This window comes from Daphnia magna, linkage group LG3 (genome assembly GCF_020631705.1).
Source record: "Daphnia magna isolate NIES linkage group LG3, ASM2063170v1.1, whole genome shotgun sequence".
Taxonomy (NCBI): Eukaryota; Metazoa; Arthropoda; class Branchiopoda; order Diplostraca; family Daphniidae; genus Daphnia; species Daphnia magna.
In genome coordinates this window covers 7,016,356-7,040,252 of record NC_059184.1, presented here as the reverse complement: position 1 = coordinate 7,040,252, position 23,897 = coordinate 7,016,356, and the positions used below count along the sequence as shown (strand labels likewise).

Below are 23,897 nucleotides of genomic sequence, written 5' to 3'. Positions count from 1 at the left end.
GGTCAGATAGCCAGATTGTGCTCTACTGGATCCAAAAAATGGGAAAAATCAAGTGTCTATTTGCTCCCAACCGAGTTGAGACCATCCGCAGTTTCACCCGGGAGACTAATGCTTCATGGAACTACTGTCCCACCGATTTCAATCCGGCGGATCTCCCATCTCGTGGCTCTACTCTCCGTCAGTTTCTCTCTTCTGACATCTGGCTAACCGGACCTCAGTGGCTTCCAAAGAGAAGCGACTGGCCGTCGTGGGAGGGAAATTGTGAACCAGCAGCAGTGTTTCATCTGTCTGTCATCACTAGTACAACAGCTTCCAGTCTATCTTCCTCCGACGACGGAGGTATCGAGAAAATTCTAGACGTTTCGCGATACGAGTTCTCTTATCTCATCAGAGTTACCGCAATTATTCGACGATTCATCGGAAATATCAAGCTGAAGGACAAATCTCGAGCCAGCTGGAAATTAGGTCACATCACTGTTCCTGAACTGCAAGAACCGGAAAAAGTATGTGTTGTGGATCTGACCACTAGAGGTCACACCATTGCAGCAGACCCCTTACATGCAGAGTCCCAATACAGTAAGTCGTCTACTCGCACTTGAGACTACAACATGATGTCAAAAGTGCTGTGTTCTGCACAGTCTCACATGTGGTTTTTCTAGACTGTGTTCTGAACACTCGCGTATCCGAACTTATCTTGTGCATCCTTTTATTTGTCCCTGCCAATTTAAGATGTCGTCATCTCTCAGGGCCCCTGAACCATTTTCCTTCACAGCCAGTGATTTGGCGTCTCAGTGGGGTGTCTGGCGTAGACAATTCGAATGGTACCTCATTGCTACACGTAATGGCGATGAGGAAGAGGTTGATGAAGAAATGCATGTGGGTATGCTGATTACTCTCCTCGGTAGTGAAGGCCTCAAAATCTATGACACTTTTTTCTTTGCACCAGTGGAAATGCCAAGAAGATAAAGCCAATGTTGGACAAGTTTCAAGACCATTTCGAGCCCAGACGTAGTGAGGTCATTTAGCGTTTCAAATTCTTGCGTCGTCATCAACTTCCTGGTGAAACTCTTGACACGTGGCTAATTGATCTGAGGAGCCTCGTGAAGTCGTGTGGCTATACTGCTGGTGCCGGCGTTGAGTCAGTGTTGCGTGAACAACTTGTATTGGGGGTGGCGGATCCGCTCATCAGAGAAAAGCTTCTCTGCGAAAACGATTTACAACTCGCTAAGGCGTGTGACATAATACGCGCGTGTGAGGTGTCCAAAGCTCAGCTGAACCTAATCAACACGCCGTCAGTCACAGAGTCAGCCCATTCGGTTCGAAATTTTGACCTAAAGCCCAACAGCCAGCTGGTTACCGCCAGCCTTCAAGTACCCAGCAGCCAACATCAGCGGCTCCAGGCCCTTCTCAACCCCAGCCCCCCTCGAACGCTCAGCAGGAGCGTTGCAATAAGTGCAATAGACACCACAAGAAAAATTTGTGTCGCGTTGGAAATGTTCGCTGTCATAGTTGTGGAGTACTCGGCCATGTTGTTAGTTGCTGCCCAAATCCTCACCGTCAGAGGCCGCCACGAACTACACAACAGTTACCACATGCGCCCCCGGGCAGAGTGTATGCTTTAGAGGGTGAATACCAGTGGGTTGGTGACGTTGAAAGTGGTGACACAGCAATGGCCCTCCCAAGGTCTGTGGAGGATGATTATTTTGTTAATCACGCATTGCGGTCGTCCAGCAGCGGGGCTGAGTGGTACCAACAACTATCACTAGATGGCGTCGACATCAACTTCAAGCTCGACTCTGGCGCTACCTGCAACATACTTCCGCTCGAGTTCTTCAACCGCATGCCGAAACAACGCCAACGGCTTCGCCCAGGGCCTATTGTTCGTAGATATGGTGCCAAGGATGGTCCCCTTAAAGTACTCGGACTGTATGCAGCTAAACTCTCACATCGGGGCGCCACATTCATTGTAGATTTTGTGGTTGTTGATGAACCCGGCCAGCCACCAATCCTTGGCCTACCGTCTTGTGACAAGCTGAATCTCATCCGTCGGGTGGATGCCATTCATTCGCCTGCCGCTACCCCACTTCCTCCAGTAGTGACAGAGTTCAAGGACGTGTTTACGGGACTAGGTAAACTACCAATTGAACACGATATCAAGTTATTATCTGGCCCTAACCATGTTGACCCAGTAATATGTGCAGCAGGCCGCCTTCCGTTCCACTTAGAGGATCGTGTTTTCAAAAAATTGGATGAAATGATGGCTGATGGCATAATCGCACCTGTTCAAGAGCCCACTGACTGGGTCAGCCGGATGATGGTGGTAGGCAAGCCTGACGGGGACGTACGCATTTGCTTGGACCCCTCAGAGTTAAACAAAGCTATTCAGCGGCAACACTTCTCGGTGCCCACCATTGAACAACTCTTCGCAAAAATCAGTAAGGCCCGACACTTTTGCAGCCTTGATGATGCTTCGGGATTCTATAAAATTCCTTTGTCTACTGCAGCATCATATCTCTGCACCATGGCAACACCGCGCGGCCGTTACCAATACCTTCGTCTTCCTTTTGGTTTAAAGTCGGCACCAGAAGTGTATCTTCAAGCCATGATTGATCTGTTCGGGGATCTACCAGGTGTCTTCATTTACTTTGATGACTTTCTCGTCACCGGAGAAACGCAATAAGAGCTACAAGAGAATCTCAAACTGGTATTTCTACGTTGCCGTCTTCATAACTTAAAACTTCAATTGAAGAAATGTCGATTCTTCCTCCAGGAGCTCCCATGGCTGGGACACGTCATCAGACAAGGAACCTTAAAGGCGGATCCTAACAAAGTCAGCGCCATACTCGAAATTGGTCACCTACCTGGACAAGTTCTGTCGGGACCTAGCAGGACTCACAAGAACTCTTCGTGATTTGTTAAAAGCTGATGCTGCGTGGGTCTGGGAAGAACCTCAAAAGTTGGCCTTTTTTGCGTTAAAAAGAGCCCTAACCTCACTAACTGTTTTGCGTCTCTTTGATCACTCACAGCCCGTGGTGGTGTCGGTCGATGCGTCTCCTGTTGGAATTGGAGCGGTGTTGCTGCAGAGCGGACAGCCCGTTGCTTACTCCTCTACGTCTCTCACGTTGACACAAAAAAGATACTTTCAGATTGAAAAAGAGCTCCTGGCAGTCCAGTTTGGCCTTCTGCGCTTCAAACAATACGTTTATGGACAAACTGTCGTGGTCGAGACGGATCATAAACCGCTGGTGGGCCTCCTGGACAAGCCCATAGCGCTGTGTTCACCCAGGATTCAGCGGATGCGCCTCCAACTACAGCAATTCGATTTCAAGCTTATCTACAAGCCAGGAAAGGAGCTGTTTATTGCTGACACGCTCAGCCGGGCACCCTCACCCACCCTATTCAACGATGACGTCACCCAGGGCTGTGAAGAGCAGGTGCGTGCGGTCCTTGACTTCATTATTCCGAAGGTCTCAGTACGAGAGAAATTTGCGGCTGCAACAAATGCTGATCCAACCCTTCTTCTTGTAAAAGAGCTCCTGGCCAAGGCATGGCCGGAACACAAGTCCCGCTGCCCGGTGGCAGCAAAACAGTTCTGGAACGTGCGTCACTTCCTTACTGCCGTTGATGGTCTTCTTCTCTACCAAAACAGATTAGTGGTTCCGGTCTCGCTTCGTCTTGAGGTCTTGGAGGGGCTTCACTTTGGAGAAATTAAATGCATCTTGAGAGCCAAGTCGGCTGTGTTCTGGCCAGGATGCGATGACCACATTCGGAATATGGTGGCCAGTTGCGACATTTGTCAGAGGCACCGTCATCGCAACCCGTCGCAGCCACCTCACCCGGTGCAGTTACCATCTCACGCGTTTCAGTACGTGTCCGGCGATATATTCACTAACGCGGGAATTAACTACTTACTAGTGGTTGATGCGTACAGAAAATGGCCGTCGTGTTCCCGCCTTCGCTCCTTTCAGTCATCATCTGTAATCGCTGAACTAGAGCGCCTATTCTGCGATTTTGGCGCACCGGAAATATGGCAGGTAAGACCCTTTATGAAGCATTGGCGGCCATTCGACCCACTCCTGTCTCATCGGATCTTCCTGCCCCGTCAGTCTTGTTACAGGGCCGTCACCTGCGTGGCAAGCTTCCATTCATCCAGAGTCGACTCACTCCACAGTTCATCCCAGCACCCTTTGTTCTCAAGCAATTGCAGCATCGGCAGGCAACGACCTGTTTTCAGCATGGAGGACGCCCTGATGTTCGTGGCTTGGTCCTGACGGTTGGACAACGCGTCAGAGTACTCGTCACCGGTTTATGGCGCCCTGTGCTAGTTGAGACTGTCTGCACCGCGCCGGAATCCTACGTCGTTCGATTGACTGATGGCCGTGTGTTCCGTCGCATGCGCCGTGACATTAACGTCGACAAAGCAGCGTTAACCGTAACTCCGGCAGCTCCTCCGGTTGCCACCCGCCCTATGCTTCCACAGTTAGCGTGGCAAACCCCTGTATATGGACCAGACCGCCCCGTGGTTCCTCGTAGACCAGCCGTTCCACAAGTGCCGCCATCCGCAGAGCCGCTTCCACTGCCGCCGGCTCCCACAAGAACACCTAGTCGTCGTGGACGACCGCCCAAGATGTCGCCCGCTTTGCCGCAGTTTGCACTGCAGCCAATTGCCCCGCCCGCCGATGGTACTCCCTCGACAGGATCCACCCGTTCCGGTCGTCCTTATTTAAAATCCTAGTTTGTTTCCCATTCAATGCTCTAGTATTATTGTTTGCCCTGTCTGCAAGTGGTCTGATTCTAACTCAAGAGTGTGTCAAATTGAATATGTGTATTATCTGTGCGCTATGGGTATGCAAATGAAAATGTTGTAACTAAGAAGAGGGAGATGTTGTGGATCTGACCACTAGAGGTCACACGATCGCAGCAGACCCCTTACATGCAGATTCCCAATACAGTGAGTCGTTTACTCGCACTTGAGACTACAACAGTATGGCTTCTGACGACTCAAAAGTCATACTTTAATAAAGAATTCAACTACTGTGAGAATCCGATCGTAAAACGTCCAGCTCTCGTTTCTCAACTGGATCTTTTCATCGGTCAAGACGGACTGTTACGCTGCAACGGCCGTCTCTCCAACTCTCAACTGAAGAAAGACGCAAAACACCCTATTCTGCTCCCAAAGAAATCTACTTTCTCCACCCTCATCATAGCAGCTCACCACGCTTTGATGATGCACGGAGGAGTGAAACTAACGGTTGCATCAACAGCTAGAGATTTTCCTTTCTTTTTTGCTGATCAAAAGAATAGATCTTCAAATCATTCACACTTGACTTTTTTGTAGGAGCAACCCCCACGCCCCTACGCACTTGTTCATCGATTAAGAACACGAGCTTTTCCCCCATAAGCGCTGTGTTAAATCGAGTGGCAATTCATTCCCAAAGGGCACCTTGGTACGGTGGCTTTTGGGAAAGATTGATCGGCATGACTAAAGGTGCTCTTTCGAAAATTTTCGGTCGCATAAACCTACTCTCAGTGCATTTAGAGCAACCGTCGCCGACGCCGAAGTAGTACTAAACGATCGCCCTCTTGAAAGTCCGTCGAGCAGCGTCGGCGACGAAGAATCCCTCACTTCAGCTCACCTGATGTATGGCCGCTGGCTAAACACACTACCTTACAACGAGGAAACAAACGAGGAAAAATTTTATGCATCCTACGACGACAAACCAGATGACCTGAAGAAAGCCGTCGCCCGCCATCAAACTCTGCTTCAACAATTCAAAAAATGTTTTCTCGCTTCCTTTCTCCCTGCTCTTTGCGAGTACCATCAAGCAACGAGAAAGAATCATCCGACAGTCATCAAGGAAAAGGATGTTGTTCTCGTTCACGACGACAAGCCACGAAAAGATTCTTGATAACTATCAAGAAGGTTCTACTAATTGTTCGTTCAGGCTCATCTAAATAAAATCCCAACGTATGACTGAATCACGGTGTACGTATTTCTTTCTTTACGTGTGCCCCTCTATTTCTCCCCATCGCAAGTTAGTCGTGCAATCTCGCCCCCTTTTTTTCCAACAACCCCACATAACACAATGCAGTCCGTCGGATGTCCGACAGATGTCGAAGTCGGATGTTGAGTACATCTTTTTTATATCCGCCGGACAGCCCGACATCCGATATGGATGTTCTATGGATTTAATTTTTTTTGGTTTTGACCGCCCTCAACAGCGCCGTTGGACATTCTAAGCATATCCGAACGGGCTTTCATTTGGCTATAAATATGACATGTATGGACCTCTAATCTTTAAAATACATCAGGCTATATCTGAATTGGAACTCGGGTCTCCCGCACCACAGTCGAATATTTTTTCACTGTGCCAATCGACAGATATACTAATTATCATTTTCGAACAATACAATCGAATCGTTGTAAAACACTTGATTTTTTTCCGATAACAAATCACCAACAGGATTTTTAAGAAGTCAAGATGATGTCGAACTTAGGTTAAACCAGAAGTGTATAAATTGCAATTAAACGATTTATGCTAAAAATGTTTTAAATTTTAAACTTCAGCATGATTTATTAAGTTTAAAGTAGTTTTTTATTATTTGAAATTAAAATCCTATCATAAGTATACTTTCTTCGAATATTATTAAATGCCGAATAATATACAGTACCCACGCCAGGTATTGGATCACCTCGGTCCAAAAACGGCGTTTTAACCCGCGCGGGATAGGCCTAACGGTGTCTCGCGCGTGAATTTTTTTAAAATACTAAGATTGCTCGTACGAGGTTAATTTTTTTTTTAATTTGTAAAAAGTATAGTTGTTATATGGGAAAAAGGATAATTTTGAAATATTGGATCACCCCAGACATGTGCTGCATTCGTTGTCCCTACCCGAGGCTATGCCGTCGGGTATGGGAGAGGGTCGAATGGTGAGAAAGGGACCCAAGTTACAACCAAGTTTCCCGACGGCATAGCCGCGGGTAGGGACAACGAATGCAGCACATGTCGGGGGTGATCCAATATTTCAAAATGATCCTTTTTCCCATATAACAACTATACTTTTTACAAATTAAAAATGAGAAAGATAAAGATAAAGACTAGTTCTTCTGATCTTATCTTATGTTTGTCTTCTCTCTAGTGCAGAATTCATTACAAATAGAATTCGTCAATATTTATTAAATATATCCATTGTTAACAAAGGTGTAACAAAGGTGTAAAAGTTGCTGCACTAGAGAGAAGACAAACGTGTTTATTATAATGAAATTGGCAATGTTGCGAAAGGCGCAAATTTCAAAAAATTGTGAATTTCAATCACAAATTTAACATATAAATAATTGCTTAATCTAGATGAATTAGGTATTTAAGGATAGGGAATTAATTTAGGCTTAAGTGAAATCAATTTCTGGACACATTGATTAGTAATTTTATAGATAACGAACGAAAAACCCCAATTTTTACTATACCCCCGAGAGGCGAGGGGCCTCCTATACTAGCGAACCTGGCGGGGAATCTTGGGACCCTTTACTGAACACCCTCCGTTTCTTCCAAGAGACTGGGATAGCGCGCAACATGGGTCGTATCAAGTAGCTGAGATTCTCAGCTCGGATCAGTAATTTCTACTGATCCAAGCTGAGAATTTGGAAGTAGCAGACGCCTCTATGTAGAAGCAGACGAACAGTACCAAATGCTGCATTGCTAGCTTGCTTTAATATATGGGAATTCTACAAGAATAACAATGTAATGGAATAGATAGCTATGACAATAAAATGACTATAAAATAAATTATGCATGCATGTAATATTAATTCTAACAAACTTTATATAAAAACGCCCGTGTAAATCACAATATAGAACTATATAGATAGTGAACAATAAATTACGTTAATGGTTTGTGTGCTTAGGAATCGATATGAAAATCGCGTGAAGTTAGAAAAAGGTATTACAAAAAAAGGGGAAGGGGTTGAAATTTGTTAGCGAGAGAAAAAAGTTAGATTCATTTTAGTTCTTTACCGCATGGCTATCCTGCTGAGACACGACGAAAAATGTCGCAGAATATCCATTCGCAATATGGCTCTAGTGTAATAAAATTTACTTTTCCGTGTGGCGGTGTTTGTCATTTGCGAGTGACCCAAGACACCAAGCAAAAATTTGAAGCAGGTAGGTGCAAATTGATATTAAAGTTTATTAAAACACGTGCTACAAATCGCGTCTTGTGTGGTAGAACCCGAATATAGGGCAGAAATGATCGGCAAAGCCCATCAACATTTTTTGAAACAAAAAGCTGAGAAACAGTTGATTGAAGAGAAGAAAAAGATAGAAGAGGAAAAAGAGAAGGAAATGGAAAAGCAGCAGGAAGAGACATTTAGAAGGAGTGATAATGAGTCTCGTAAGTTATATGCATAATTAAATTCTAAAATTATACAATTCTACATTGTTGATTGTAAGTAGCATTATCATTCGTGATGTAAAAGTTTAATATATTAATTATAATTAACAACCATTCTTTATTTCTTTTTATGGTATTTAATGTTATATGTTAGATGTATTTAATGTTTTATTTTTACAAATGTAGAAGGAGAAAATATGCCCGATGAAGAAGCAATCGGTGCCCCTCTGCCAGGCCGTTCCATTATCGAGGTGCCTTCGCGGAGCCATTGCGCATCGCGGGTAGTCGTCGATGGCGCTATGATAAGGGTATTGCCAAAAAATGCGGGTCCTACCCGTGGTGACATTGCAAAGGCCAGGGGTTCAAAGAGAAAAGCGACGACAAAACCAACCCCTACCGTTAAAAAAAAAAAAATTACGTTTCAGGTTCCCAGCCAACGTCAAACCGCTGAAGCGGAGCATTCCATTTATGGTAAGTGTAATGTTGAAGTTATATTTTGAGCATACATTGTACTAAATTGCAATACATATTTTAGAATTATCAGATCACGACGACGTTCACATCAACGACGATCCGATGGTGCAGGAAGATGAGGCGGACGAATCGGATTCAGAGGAGACGACGGTTAAGTGGTCAGTTCGCCAAACTGCCCTATTGCTTGACACATTTCAGCAATTCAAGCCACAATTGGATCAGCCATACTCCAAAAAGCTAAAAATATGGCAAAAGGTATGAGATATAAAATTAACAAAAAAAACATTTAATATTGCAATTTGCTGATATTTTCCCAGATGACTAAAGCTGAGGGACTTGTGGCTCTTGGCAGAACTCCAGCCCAGCTTTCAAAGAAAATTTATAATCTGAAGCGTACGTGGCGGTTGATGAGGAGGCCTGGTGCCGATTCGAAAGCATGGCGATGGACGGATCGTATGAATGAAATATTCGGGGAAGACGCAACAATCAAATTGCTTCACGTTGCCGAGGTTAATGATGGAGGGGGCAAGGAAAAGCTACCACCGCATGTGGATAACTCTGCTCGAAAAAAAATTGACTGGAAGGCGGATATACTTGTTATCGAGAAGGAAAGAGTTGAAGTGCTGAAAGAAATGGTGTCTGGGCAAGCCCAAAAAAATGCAATATTTGATCGTTTGACATCGGCTATTGAGAAAATAGCAGAAAAGTAAGTGTTTGTGTCATATTGTATTACAATTTGATTCAGAAATGTAATAAAATTACATCAGCAAATACTTTATTCTATTTCTTTTTTGCTTACCTGCTGTCGTGCTATTATCATTATCCCTTTCTTCTTCTTCCTCGTCGTTTTCCTCATCATCTTCTCGGTACTGGTCTTCTGGTTGTACATCTCCCCTTTGTATTATATAATTATGAAGGCAGCATGCAGTTAATATGACATCCGGAATGCGATTTAACAAAAGCATGTCCAAATATCGTAGACGCCTCCATTTGTTTTTTAAAAGGGAAAATGATCGTTCCACGGCAGACCGGTTTTGGGACAATACCCGGTTGAAGTTCTTCTCAGTCTGAAACGCAAGATTGAAGTAAAATATTATTAATTTTCTTTAAATGTGATATACAAAAATTTTATTATTGCGCATCATTAGCGTGGTCATACTTACATAACCATGAACATGAGCACCAATTGAAATGTTTCATGCTGCAATGCAGTTCTACATACCAATGAAGAACAGTGTTTAATCCATACCTCATCAAGCCGCCCATTATCTGGATACGGCTTCATTAGTGTAGTGGTCAAACCGTAGGCAGAGTCTCCTAGTAGCACGAACGGGGTACCCTCTAGCAATATAGACAAATTGCGACCCAGTTGGCTGTGAGCAAAAACAGATGCATCATGCATCGATGATGGATATCCAGTGGATACATCGATGAACTCTAAATTTGGTTTAGATACAGCTTGAAGCGTAACGGCGCAAAACTTTTTCCGATTTGTATATACATTGCACTGCTTGAGTGGTTGCCGAATCCTTATGAAGGTACTGTCGACACTGCCTAAATTATTTGAGTGCACGTAAATGAAATGCAATAACTAATTAGGTTTTGTGTCTTAACGGAAACTGGTAAATTTTTTTTACCAATGGCGTAGGGAAAACTAAATTGCAGCGTTATAGATCTATATTCGGCCCTGGTTGGCCATTTGATGAATTTGATTGAATTGAGCCGGAATGCTCTGGTAGTACACAAAAAGATGTAGTGGACGTTTCCTATAACATAGTTTACTTTAGATTTGAACGCAATAGTATCCATTTTATAAATACAAACCCATATACATTCCAAACCTATCTCCTATTCCTCTAAAAGACTCAACATTTGCCAAAGTCCACAAAGTCAGTAGCAGTTTGGTTTGAACCGGCACTCCAGAATCATTGCTATTTAAATATATTGCCATCATGCGGGCTAAATGCTGAATAAATATAGAAAGAATATAACATTTAGGTTACACCAAATAAGCAAGTCGTATCTCACTAGTAATCATACCTCGAAGCTTTGCCTGGACATCCTGAAATGTTTTTTGAAATAGGGGTCCGAATATCCAGTAACAGTTCTCTCAATGTATTCTTGAACTCCTGAGAACTCTCTTGGACCTTCCCTACTTGATTCCATATTTCCATAAGCAGCAAAAAACGGTCGAACTAATTCTTGAATAATGGTTTCGTCTTCTTCCCCATCCTGCTGAATCAGGTGTTGCACAACACTTAATACAATCACGTTAATGTCTTGTTCACGATTTGCCATTTCAATACGTCAGTAACTTTTTTACAACTATATAATTATTCACTTTTTGACACTTTTTTACTGAAGCCAAGATTTTTTACGCCTGCACGCCACGTAGTAACCAAATTGTAAACAAAAAAAGAAAAGTGAGGAAAGGCTTCAGGAGTCTGCTTGAGACAATGTGATCCTAACCATCAAGTCGAAATTTTCACTGAGACCAGCTGAGACAAGCTGAGGTCTCAGCTACTTGATACGACCATGGTCTCCGTGGTGGACTCCGACCCTTCGGTGGGATCGCGTGCCAAGTTTTGCCCTATCTGACGAGTGTCGCCGCCGAACGGTCAGTGGAGTGAAATAAGGATATGTCAAAACAAATGTGTTTGGTGTTTCATGGGTCTTATTTCTTAGTGATTTTATTATTTGTTAGTGCCAAAGGATATGGTCTGTTTAAAAAGGACAGATTGTTCCCACAACCAGGTTGTTCAAGAAAATTGCCCAGTAAACCAAAGCCAAAGAAAGTGAAAAAAAAAAACACGAACCAAAACCAAGGTACAAAAGTATTTAAAAAAGCAACTTGAAACTCACTGTACTGTATTTCAGATTCTGAAAATACCAACTCTGTTGATTGTAATAATGAAGAACATGGGATAAAAACATCTAAGGAAGCAAGAGGTAAGTGGATTAATGCTAAGCTTATGTTTCCTTCGTACACAAAAATGTTTTCATTCTAGAACCTCTGGGCATACTAAGATTGCGAGTTGAAAAAATTCATGAAGAAGCACACATCGAAAACACTTATTTTGAAACTCAATCACATAAAGAGATAGTGCCATCTGATCAAAGTTGGTCGAAGAGAAGAGAAAATGTTGATGCTGGATGGGATGCCAACAGAGACACATACCTGAAAGCTTTTATTCGTAATTTAGCACTCTCCAAATCAGAAATATGCAGTTCTTGTCATATATCAATTACCAATCTTGCTGTGCGATGCAACACTTGCCGCAACATTCTGTGTCCGGAATGTGACTGGGTTTTCCATTCGAAAAGACCTTTTCATTACCGAGAGCTTTTTGAAAAGCTTTCGTCCAGGCCTCTTCTACCGTCCGAATGTGTTAATTCAGCTGGACCTGTTGAAGAAAAAGGTAGTTAAATGAATCATATACAAGTAGATATATGTAATGAAAGATAATATTTTATTTTTCTTCCTCTTATAGCCGTTCCAGTTCCATTGACTGTACCCTCTCATTGTGCGAACTGTGAACACAAGGGCACTATTGAATTAACTGCAGGATCTACTTGCTTTTTTCGCGTGAGTCGGCTTATTTAAAGGAAAATATTAACAAATCTCTCTTTTACTTTAAAAATTTAGAAGACGAAGATCATATCTATAGCTCCTCCAGTTCTTCAGATGAGGATGAAAATCAGTTAGGCTCGTCAGCTGATGAGGAATAGTCCGAGCAACAAAAGCCTACTTGATGATGTGTATATGATGAAAAAGCACAATACAATTGTTGAACTGTAATACTTTCTGGGGTTCTTTTCTCTGCTTATTTATGCAAAATTTACTATTGCTTTATATTTAATGAAATTATTATTATATATCTATAAGTATAAATCTAAGCAGATTTTTGGGGCATTGCGTGAATGAATTGTGAAAGAATAGAAAAAATCCATTGCGACAAAATTATACAACTAAAACTAATAAGTTTTATGAAAATAAATAGCTGTTGACGATCCCTATCGAGTTCTGTTAAATTAAAAGAAAAAAAAAAGAACCAAAAATTTCAAACAAAGTTAGCTACTTTTTCGTTTTCTCGCTTAGGACGGGTACTGCGGTGACTCGAAAAAACGAAAAAGTGTGATCTTGTTCTAAACTTTTTTGTTTTCTGACTTTTTTTCTTAAATTTTATAGAATTCGAAAGATCTCATCAAGATCTTTTCATTTATATAAGATTTATTGGTTTTAGATCTGTAATAGCGTCGCAATTAATTTTTTAAATTTTACTTAAAATTTGGGGGGAGGGGAAGTGTGTCACAACAACGAAATTTTGGTAAGCTCGTTGGGGCATTTATCTGAACTATTTCCCACAACGATTATGATTTTCAGAATCTGTGTTGATCAGTGCATCTAATAATGCATTCAATTCAATTGTATCCCATTTTTTTAGCATAAAATTATCGAATTACATGGCACCCAATCAGCTTCCAGCAGTTGGTGGCCATCTTTTTTTGGTGGGAAATCTAAATAAAAGAAAAAGAAATAGCAACTCGCAACCTTCTGGATTTTACATCCAGACAAAACGCATTTTGGTTCGAAATAAATTAATTATGCATCTGATTATTTAGAAAAAGCTACTTTATTTCAGTGAGTAATAAAAGTACAGCAAGGCAATTGATCATACAATATTTTTCTTTGTACGTTAGGGGGTACTGAGTAGAAGCTCTATGGTATTCAAAGTTTCTTCAATATTTGGGCTTGAATTAGCTCTTTAGCTCTATCCTAGTTGGTAATGGAGTTCTGGCGGCGGCATTTTAGTGTGGGGAAGCTAATTTTTTCTTTGGTGGCAAAAAAAAAAGCAAAAGCAAGCAACTATAACAAAAACAACACCATCAATAACAATCTATGCGATAGGGTCACACAATACACATACACAACACACGACAACGCAATTGAACGTCTCTGAGCAAAGGCACATGTGCAAAAAATATATATTATTCATAAATACACAAACTATTTTTGAATATTGTGACAACCGAATACCGTTCGGCGGCGACACCGACCATTCGGCGGCACCGACCGTTCGGCGGCACTGACCGTTCGGCGGCGACACCAACCGTTCGGCGGCGACACCAACCATTCGGCGGCACTGACCGTTCGGCGGCGACACTCGTCAAGTAGGGAAAAGCTTGGCACGCGATCCCACCGAAGGGTCGGAGTCCACCACGGAGACCATGTTGATAGCGCGAGAGTGTACCTTTCCTATTATATCGTGATGTAACTATAACAAGTGTTTTAAGTTTTTTGGGGGTGTTTTTTAACGAGGCTATAATTGCGAGCGCCAGATGGTGTCGTCGTAATCCTTGTTTTTTTGTCTGATTGGCTCTTACTAGGGGACGCATAGGAGGTATTCGAGTTTACAGGCCTTAAGCATTAAGTAGGCCTTGGTTGGGACTGGGAGTTTGTGTTCGTGTGTTAACTAATAAGACTGTGTTCAATGCAGCCGACAACGCAACACGCAAGCAAGTATTCTGACATAAGCAATTGCATGCAGTGCATTGGAAGAAGTTGAATAGTCACTACGTGGCAGTTGGAAATGGATTTTACCGTAAGTTTCGTCACGTTAAGCGAAATTAATGGTGATATATTGACATTTTTCCCTTTTGTTACTACAGAATAAAGCAAATGATGCTGAAGCTCTGCTACAGTTCCAAGGTAAATATCTTTTACTAGTGTTTCCATTGTAGGTTAAGTCGTATTGAAAATTAGCGTTTACTCTGCTTGCTTCGTGGCTAATGTCATCAACAATAATAAATTATTTTATTAAACACTGTAGATTTTGGAATGGGAAATACATCTGGAGGAAAACCGCCACCATACGAGCAAACACACAACTTTACTGACTATCCCTCATCTCATGTTGACATTGATGAGGTAAAAATTTTTCTGTTAAATGTTATCAGCTGTTATTTAGGAAATGATAAATAGGTCCCTGTGGTCAAGAAGAGTCGTAAATCCATCCAACATCCGAGTGCCATTTTAAGCTCAGAATTGATGGAGACATTGCCTGTAGTCAAAGTGTGGGTAGCTAAAATTATTGACAAAAAGGCCACTCAAGTTTTAGTTAAAAGTCTCAGTGAGATTCCACCTGTTTTACATCACTTGAAGAGAGTAAAAAATAATGAAGGAGAATTAAAAATAATTATTGGTTTAGTGGAAGATTCTGCTATGAAATATAAACAAAAACTGGTTAGTCAAGGGTTGCAGCTAGAAGGCTTGGATATGTGTGAAAACTGGGAGGTAGTAGAAGTAGCCAAACATCTTCCTCTAACTCGTGCTCAGTATAATGCAGTAACTAAACAGTGGCCATGCAACTTTCATGAAGAAAAAACTATTGAAAAGCTGCTCAGTGGTTGTTGGTTCAGTATTCAACAACTTGAAATTAAGTTCAGATGGATGCAATTAAGCCTAGCTATCAGTCAGCTACCAGAAAACATATTCATGTGGCAAAAAAATTGTAAAACCCAATTGACTGATAAAATAATTTACGAAAGTAGACGAGAGACCCCGTTCAGTAGTGCCTGTGAAGGTCCATCCATGGGCGTGGTAGTGGTAAACCCAGCCACGAACGCCGTTGTTGCTGCAACATCCATACGGAAGACTCTGAATCCTCTTCACCACGCTGTAATCGTAGCTGTTGATCTTGTAGCGCGTAGTCAAGGGGGTGGAGCTTTACCATTGACCAGTGAATTGAATACTATGGACGATGCCGTGGATCCAAATACCAACTCCTACTTGTGCACAGATTGCGAAGTTTATCTAACGCACGAGCCTTGTATAATGTGTTGCATGGCTCTACTACATTCGCGCGTAAAAACTGTATTTTTTATTGAAAATTGTCGAGGGGGTGGTTTGGTTACAGAGGCACGATTGCATACCTTACCGACGATCAATCACCGTTTCCAAGTTTTTAAAGGCCTTGGACCTGTTTAGTTTACCGAACATGTATGTGCATTTTTCACCCAATAAATTGAATTGCTCCTAAGGACAACATTTTCTGTGGCACATCTATTATAGTCTATGTAACTAAATTACTTACGTGAAATGTCGCAGGATCAATCTCAAAATCAAACGCCAATGGCTCTCACCTCTCAAGAAAACGCTCCATCTATGTTAACATTTGCCTACTACCAGCGGTACTTTGACGTAGACACACCACAGGTTAAAGAACGGTTGGTGTGGTCTTTCATACCCCGGCCGTCGCGAGACACACTTACGCATTACATCCGACCCTCACCCGATCTTTACGGTATGGCTACAAGTAGCATAGCTTTTGTTAATCTTTCACGTACGATGTATATCATCTTTGTATTTTCTAGGTCCGCTGTGGATTTGTGTTACTCTGGTCTTCTGCGTAGCTATTATGGGAAATATTGCCGATTATTTGCATTCTGGAGGAGAAGGCCAACACTGGAGGTACGATTTCCGAAAAGGTAAGAATTTCAAAGCTCGGTATGTCTAAGTAAATCAAAAGAAGACGGATTAGATAATAAGGCTTAAGACTGATGACGAAGTTGGAGGCATAGTATAGTTCAAGTATGTCATGGAATTTCATTTTTTGACGCAATATTTTTCCTTAATCAGTTTCTATTTCTGCATCCACAATCTTCAGCTACGCTCTGCTCTTACCGTTAGTCTTGTGGCTTCTCCTCTGGTGGCGCAGGAAGGAAGGCGACCAAACCCCGCTCGGTTTTATTGAGATTGTATCTCTTTACGGCTATTCTTTAGCCATTTACATCCCAATATCCGTGTGTTACATTTAAATTACAAAAAAAAAATTTGTAATCTTCACTGAAAGATATTTCTTTGCCTTGTTTAGGTGTTGTTGACTATTCCATTCCCAATCCTTCAGTGGACGTTGGTGATCCTTGGAGCAGCACTTTCCGGTTCAGTTTTGGTTTTGTCTCTGTGGCCACCACTAAGTGCTACAAAGAGAGGAGTGGCCGTAATTATTCTTTCTGCGATCTTGGCATTCCATTTTCTATTAGCTGCAGGACTACAGCTCTACTTTTTTCGCTACACAGACCACGTAGTGGTTGTTTCCGGCAATAACGATGGAACATCTCGTGGTCATTTAAGGGCCGTTGACAGTTTAGCATTTGACAAAGTCACGGAATTGCAACCACTGAGTTTCATTCGCGAGATTGAAAAGAACTCGCCGTCCGGCAGTACTAATGTAGAAACAACTGATCCAAAGACTACTAGAACACTTGTTCATCTTTCAGCCGCCCCTTTGGTGACGGGTATTGAAGGGGAAAAACTAACTCTGGTGCCAGAACGTGTGGCGGTAACTGCTAGTTATTCCGTGTCCAAGGACGCGATAGGACACAGTGAAATACCTAAAATTATTACTAAGTCGTCATATGGAGATGGAAGCACAATCGGCGTTTAACTAATTGAATTATAATTGTTAAAAAATTTCGCGAAACTTGTTCATTTAATTAAATTCCATTCATGATAAACCAGCACATTTGCAACGTATTTGTATTGTCACATAGACGCCGGCACTGAAACCATTGATAGGACAGAATCAAAATGAGTTACATCGCGACAGCCATTCTTTCGCCCGATCACTGTTTAATTTGTGACCCAGCACGGTGGACAGGAAAACATCTGCGAGGGATTTCGTTCCAGGAAGGACGCCAGTTAGCCATTTACGTCCATCGGAACAATTCAATCGGTTATAAATATGGTTTATCAACACGACGAAATTGGGGTCGCCAGATTGAATACAATTTTCCCACATATCCAACCAATCATCGATCTCTGCAGTAGTGTTTAAATCATAGTTTTCATAGAATGCACAATCGGTCCAGGATTCAAGAATACGGGCCAAAAGACGAGCTACAGCAGTTTCACCGCAAATATCTCCGTTATAATGATTAACTACTTTTGCGACTGGACGAGGTCCTACGGGCTTCCATATCCAGGTAAGATTGAACAAATTGTCAACTCGGCTAACATTTGATATCGTCGATTTAGCCCATTGCATCAAATCAGCAGAGCAAGCCTTTTTGAGAGATGAATGCTGGTGAATGGTCACTGAAACTGGAGCATTTCTGCTAGCCATCAGGATTCGGATTAAAGTTTGAACTGACAGTGGCGGATAATTCGGATCAGCTTCGATGACGAGAGTCAATTTTTCTGGACTACCTTTGTCCTTCTTTTTTAACTTGCTCACTTCATTTTCAATTCCACGAAGTCGGGTCAAAATGGAATCCATACGAATGTCCAATTCTTGTAGATAGTCTGGCTCTTTGATTTCAGTACCGCGGTGTCTGAAAAACAAATAAATCTGTGAAACAGGATGCTTTCAACGCGTCGTCCGACAAGCAAAATGAAATTATATGGTCGTCAAAATAAAAATAGTCAACAAACATATGACATGGTGGATGCAAGTTACTTGTCCAATCGGCATAATGGGTTGTCTGCCACCATCTGCATATTGACTTTAGGTCCCACCAAGTCTCGAATATTATCGTAGCCATACTTAATCATCGTGGGCCTGAATGTAAATATCGATAAATTTAAGTATGATGTAATCCATTTGGTTAACGAAAAAATAATGTGTATACCTTTCTAAACTAAGGCCCCATGCGAGGACAGAGACGTCTTCAGGAAGTCCCATCGGCAGCAACATCTCTGGTCGAAATATACCAGAATTTCCGATCTAAATATGCATAATATGCAAGTTTATTTATGACTTAAAATTGTTGGTGACCCAGCAAAATGAATTTGACTTACTTCGACCCACTTCTTAAGGCCAGGATGGTAACTAAAAATCTCCATACTGGGTTCAGTGTACGGATTGTATGCAGGTTTGAATCGCAGTTTTTCAATTCCCAATTTGCGAAAGAATTCATACAGCACTCCTTATGTTTAGAAGTATTAGATGAGGTGCTAATCAAAATTTCAATTTGTTTTCTTCATACCTATTAAATTCCCTAGTGTTAGGCCGTAGTCTGCAATGACTCCCTCAATTTGGTGGAATTCAGCTAAATGTGTCGCGTCAAGTGTTTCGTTACGGAATACACGGTCAATGCTGAAATATTTTGCTGGTTTGAAACCGCCCTGAGTAGCAGAGATGGTTTTATAGAAAAGGAAACAGTCAATAAAGAAGATTTTGTTAAACCTGAGCCAGGGCGTAAAGCATTCTGGCACTCACGGCGGTTGTATGAGTCCGGAGTAGATTTTTTTTTGCCTCTTCTACCTTCCAATCATAGCCATAACCTTGACTACCATAACCTCCATGGCTGTGCACATTTTTCACACGTTCCATATAATCGGTAGGGATATCGGAAGCTGTTGCTGGATCTATATGAACCAAATAACTCTAAAATAAGATTAAATAAACACGAAAGAAAGCAAAATTCGGTAAGTACCAGCAAGAAAGAAGGTATCATGGGCATCGCGGGCTGGATGTTGTTGGGGTTGAAACAGTGCATCAAAATTCCAAAACGAGCTTTCGACATAATTATTGGTGGGCATCTCTGTAAAACTATTTGCAAAAATTAAGACCACGTTGGTTTAATGCCTCTCACATTTTTCATAGAAGCATACCCCATTTCCAAAAATATTTGTCGAAATTCAGCTCGTACTTTCATCAGAGGATGTAAGTGTCCGCGTGGTACTGGAGTGCCGAGTGCATTCAAATTGTACGCTTTAAACTCCTTTGTTTTCCAGGAGCCTGAAGTTATCATCTCAGGTGTAAGATCAGTCTCCTGTTTGGTGACACTTGTGCTGAAAGATGAACCAGGTTTCATCTCATAGCTCTTCACAATTCTAATGAAAATAATAACATACATAACATGTATAATATATAGATGCATGTTTTTCAAATTAGTAAAACTGATGATAAAGTTATATGTGCAGAGAAACTGACATTTCTTGAATGAGTTTACGCTTTTTGTACTCTGTTCGCAGTTCATTGGTAAGCATATTTTTTCCAGAAGCAAGTTCTTTAAGATGTTCCTGAACCACATCTTGAATGGAACTAACTTTCTGAATAAACTTCGGAGCTCCAGAACTTTTGTCAACAGCGATCCAACCAAGAGACATCGCTTTACTGAAACCAACTTTGGCCATATCTTTTGTGAAACCAGCATTCAGTATGGAAGCTTGTGTCTACATAAAATCATGTTTAAAAACTTTTAAAATTATTACTTTGAACTGGGATACCATAATTTCTGTTTGTGTACTTCCAGAAGGTGGAATGGCATTGTAAACTTGGGCCTCATGACTACCATGTGTGGTCACTTGTTTTCCTTCCTCAGTAAGATCCCACTTCACAGTACTATGCAGTTCTGCTTCAATTACCTGATGGCAAAATGTACACAAAGGATTACTAAACTCACTTAGGCCAGGTTGAACATAATCAATCAATCATAACACAATCAATTAGTTACAAACCTGTAACACAACATACAGGTTATACTACAGGTCCTGATTAGACAAATGAACCACAAAAAGATTAATAGATTAGTAAAATACATATTCTTACATCTCCAAGACAGAGTAGACTTTTCACCGTTCCCACTATCTTTTGATGATCCTCGTTCCATAGTTCTGATAATCTCAATGAATTTGCTTTCCCATTTTCTTCTAAGTATTTCAAAATTTTCTCCCCATGAGCAATAGCCATTGTCGCTTCAAGCCGATGGTCTTCAAGGAAGGCAATTTCCCGAACTTGACGCAAAACTACTGACGAAACACGAAAGTGACTTATAACGTAATGTTACACGTGTATTTTTACTGAGTAATGTGAAGCTACAGGAGGTGGCAGTACACTCGCAATTTCGCACCGTTCACTTTTCTTGCTGGGCTGCTGCCCTGCTGGCTGCTGCTGCCCGCTCGGCAGTTGGCGGGTAGCTCGGCCCTCGTCGTTTCTTGTGCCTTGTGCCAAATTTGATTTATCTTAATTAACTTACCTTAAAAAAAAAAAAAAAATTGGCGATCATATACGTACGACATGTATAGAACGATGATTTATTTCGAATCTATTCTGGAGACAATTTTCGTGTGGGCGCGAATGCGCATTTCCTTGGCTTTCTAAAACCAGGACGCTGACCAGAATAGCGGCATCCTCGTATTTCAAGGGTCAAAGGCAATTACCGAATGGTAAATAGCATTCTTTAATACGCTGTCTTCGATTGCAGATCGCCGTAAGTGGCATTGGTGATCATTTGCTATGTATGAAACACAGTAAATGGTGTTAATGACGTGCACCATGATAACGCGTTTATTTGAAACATTCCATACCCAAACATGTTCGATAACTATCGACAGATAAATGATTTGTAAACAAAACTGATAAAAATTTCCAATTCAAAGTTTGCTGATCGTAACAACTTCACCGTTTTGCGCCGGTGATGGTCACGCCAGCTTTATCTTTAGATTCTCAGACAATTTATCCATGAACTCGAAGGTATTCAGATAGTCACCTCGGGTTACGCTAAAAGAAACGGATAAGGAATCATTTCGTTTTCCTCGCGTTGGCTAATAAATAACCTTAAATGTTTAGTTTACCCATTCATTCCTTTGATGCAAATGGCCAAATCTTTGGTCATGAAGCCTGCTTCAATTGTCTCGACGCACACACTTTCTAATGCGCTACAGAACCGTTTCAAAGGCTCATTGTTGTCCAATTTTGCGCGATGTTCAAGTCCCCGCGTCCAAGCAAATATGGAAGCTGTTTATGTCAAATAATAGTAAACAATTATTTTACTTCAATAAAAAAATTTACACAACACAGCACAAACCAATTGGATTAGTAGAGGTTTCTTTCCCTTGTTGATGCATGCGGTAATGACGGGTCACCGTACCATGAGCAGCTTCAGCCTCAACTGTCTTGCCATCCGGACACACGAGAACGGAAGTCATCATTCCCAGAGATCCTATAAAACCGGTAAAATAAAAAAAATATAAAAAAAAATAAAAAAAAATATAAACACAAAAAAATCTTAATAATATTAGTAAAATTTAAAAAAAAAATTATTATTATTATTAAAATGTCTCAACAACTTTACCGTATCCTTGAGCAACGGAGTCAGACTGAACATCGCCATCGTAGTTTTTGCAGGCCCAGACGAAACCACCTTCTGATTTCATAGCATAAGCAACCATGTCATCAATTAGGCGATGCTCGTACCAGATCTTCTTTGCTTCATACAACGGCTTATATTCTCTAAAAAAAGAACACTTTTAAAACGAGCTTTTGCTAAATCTACAGAGCCTTACTTATCGTAGATCTCTTGGAATATGTCTTTAAATCGGCCATCGTACTTCTTCAAGATGGTATTTTTCGTACTAAGATATAGCGGATATTCTCGCTGTAGAGCGTATTGCAAAGAAGAATGTGCAAAATCCCTAAAATGACGCAACAAAGTTTACCTGTTGCTTCCATGGAAATTATAATCTACCACGCTCAAAATTTTTACCTAATTGAATCATCAGTATTATACATTCCGATGGCAACTCCGGCACCCACAAAGTCATTAACAGTGTGCACTATGCTCGTTGAGCCATCAGCAGCTGTCCACTTAATTTCCAACTGGCCTGCTCCAGGAATGAGAAAATCGGTAGCTCTGTACTGTCAAGCAAACTAGATTACCAATCTGAATCTAGGGTATTCTATCTTAAGTATTTAGGGGAAATTACGTACTTGATCAGCATGAGCGTGACGGCCAATAATAATGGGAGCGGTCCATCCTGTTACTAAACGAGGAATGTTCTTGCAAATAATAGGCTCCCTAAAAACAGTTCCGCCAAGGATGTTTCTCAACGTGCCGTTAGGAGATTTCCACATCTTCTTCAGATGGAATTCTACCATAGGAAACAATTTTAGCAAGCCTCTAAAAACTGATTCTACTCAAAACGTGCTATACCTTCCACTCGCTTCTCATCAGGTGTAATGGTCGCACACTTTATTCCAACATTATATTTCTTAATGGCTTCGGCGCAACCAATTGTAACCTGGTCATCGGTGGCATCTCGATTTTCCATGCCAAGATCAAACCTGTCAGAGTATTCAATCGAGAATTTTCCAAGTGCTTTCTTTTAAAATTTGCAATTTAGTTACGTGTGGAGTTCAATATCCAAAAATGGCAGAATCAACTTGTCTTTTATGATATCCCAAATCACACGTGTCATCTCATCGCCGAGAATATCAACAACTGGCCCGGCTATTTCAAATCATATGTTAATGTCAGTTATCATTTAAAAAATACAAGAATAAGGAAATAGAAGATACAGTTATGGCCTTATGTGATACTTCGAAAATATGTCGATAATAAAATGCTAAGTAGTGCTCTAAATTTTTTCCTAATACAGACAACTAAGCCCTTAGCAACTCTTTATGATTTTGTGAAAACTCGCTGTTGCTTACTAGTTACTACAATCCGGTCTGAAAAATGTTATTTGGCTAAGCGCGGCTTGAGCTGAGTTTAACGACGACTATGTAGGCTATCACTTGGTGAAACAAGAAATCATTACAAGCTGACAAGATTTTGTTTAACATAACCTGATTTAAAGGATGTTGTTTACAGGTGGAAATCCTACTTAAGATAACTGATAGAAGCATAAATAAATGTTTTCCACTGATTGTTTCCAGTTAGAAACAAAAAGCAATGGGAGGCAGAAGTAAAGTCAATATCCAATTTCAAAGTCAGCTTATTAAATTATAGGTGAAAAGAAACCAACGGACTACATTATATCTGAAACAGCCAACTTACCACTTATTTTTGCCATTTTGACAGACAACGTTTGGCCTAAGAAGCAAGAAAAACGACAGCTTCTCACGATCAATGACAACAGAGAACTGGAAAGCGACCTGTTTCAAGCTTATGAGGAAGGCCTTGGCCTTAACCAGTCAGTCTGCCCACATTGAGTTGACACCCTTTTTCTAAACGCTGACGTCAAAATGGGCCACGAATCTAGGCCGCTGTTCAACGCCATCTATCTTTTGTATTACATCTTTATTATTT

The 23,897-nt window shown here is 41.3% G+C and overlaps 5 protein-coding genes across 7 annotated transcripts; 2 read left to right on the top strand and 3 right to left on the bottom strand.

Annotated features, from left to right (window-relative positions):
* Positions 1-7,950: 7,950 nt before the first annotated feature.
* LOC116919309 lies at positions 7,951-9,571 on the top strand. Its single transcript, XM_045171314.1, has 5 exons — positions 7,951-8,158; positions 8,223-8,387; positions 8,574-8,858; positions 8,923-9,116; positions 9,179-9,571. Exons 1-5 carry the CDS (start codon positions 8,044-8,046, stop codon positions 9,569-9,571), a joined length of 1,152 nt encoding a protein of 383 aa, XP_045027249.1. The 5' UTR covers positions 7,951-8,043.
* A 48-nt stretch (positions 9,572-9,619) lies between these two features.
* Positions 9,620-11,345, bottom strand: LOC116933522 (protein ALP1-like). Of its 2 annotated transcripts, XR_006644441.1 has the most exons (6): positions 10,902-11,345; positions 10,686-10,827; positions 10,499-10,627; positions 10,363-10,415; positions 10,111-10,298; positions 9,737-9,928 (listed from the first exon to the last, which is right to left on the bottom strand). XR_006644441.1 is itself a non-coding variant. In XM_045171315.1 (5 exons), the coding sequence occupies exons 1-5, from the start codon at positions 11,157-11,159 to the stop codon at positions 9,620-9,622; spliced, it is 1,143 nt and encodes a 380-aa protein (XP_045027250.1). In that variant the 5' UTR covers positions 11,160-11,345. The 2 variants fall into 2 exon arrangements, 1 of the variants encoding a protein (XP_045027250.1); XM_045171315.1 differs by having other exon boundaries at positions 9,620-9,928; positions 10,111-10,415.
* Positions 11,346-14,180: 2,835 nt separating this feature from the next.
* On the top strand, positions 14,181-17,337 carry LOC116918846 (protein YIPF1). The gene is made up of 7 exons (XM_032924633.2): positions 14,181-14,464; positions 14,532-14,571; positions 14,693-14,790; positions 15,970-16,165; positions 16,236-16,349; positions 16,501-16,664; positions 16,736-17,337. The coding sequence occupies exons 1-7, from the start codon at positions 14,453-14,455 to the stop codon at positions 17,306-17,308; spliced, it is 1,197 nt and encodes a 398-aa protein (XP_032780524.1). The 5' UTR covers positions 14,181-14,452; the 3' UTR covers positions 17,309-17,337.
* A 45-nt stretch (positions 17,338-17,382) lies between these two features.
* On the bottom strand, positions 17,383-20,738 carry LOC116918844 (phenylalanine--tRNA ligase alpha subunit). Of its 2 annotated transcripts, none has more exons than XM_032924630.2 (11): positions 20,417-20,738; positions 20,095-20,232; positions 19,799-20,040; positions 19,477-19,698; positions 19,299-19,414; positions 19,049-19,230; positions 18,849-18,987; positions 18,661-18,788; positions 18,492-18,586; positions 18,320-18,421; positions 17,383-18,194 (listed from the first exon to the last, which is right to left on the bottom strand). In XM_032924630.2, the coding sequence occupies exons 1-11, from the start codon at positions 20,555-20,557 to the stop codon at positions 17,447-17,449; spliced, it is 2,253 nt and encodes a 750-aa protein (XP_032780521.1). In that variant the 5' UTR covers positions 20,558-20,738; the 3' UTR covers positions 17,383-17,446. The 2 variants fall into 2 exon arrangements, with proteins under 2 accessions (XP_032780521.1, XP_032780522.1); XM_032924631.2 differs by having other exon boundaries at positions 18,088-18,194; positions 18,295-18,421.
* A 400-nt stretch (positions 20,739-21,138) lies between these two features.
* Positions 21,139-23,804, bottom strand: LOC116918845 (isocitrate dehydrogenase [NADP] cytoplasmic). Its single transcript, XM_032924632.2, has 10 exons — positions 23,646-23,804; positions 22,994-23,096; positions 22,800-22,930; positions 22,577-22,737; positions 22,353-22,504; positions 22,153-22,281; positions 21,942-22,099; positions 21,675-21,809; positions 21,442-21,604; positions 21,139-21,367 (listed from the first exon to the last, which is right to left on the bottom strand). Exons 1-10 carry the CDS (start codon positions 23,659-23,661, stop codon positions 21,289-21,291), a joined length of 1,227 nt encoding a protein of 408 aa, XP_032780523.1. The 5' UTR covers positions 23,662-23,804; the 3' UTR covers positions 21,139-21,288.
* Positions 23,805-23,897: the final 93 nt, after the last annotated feature.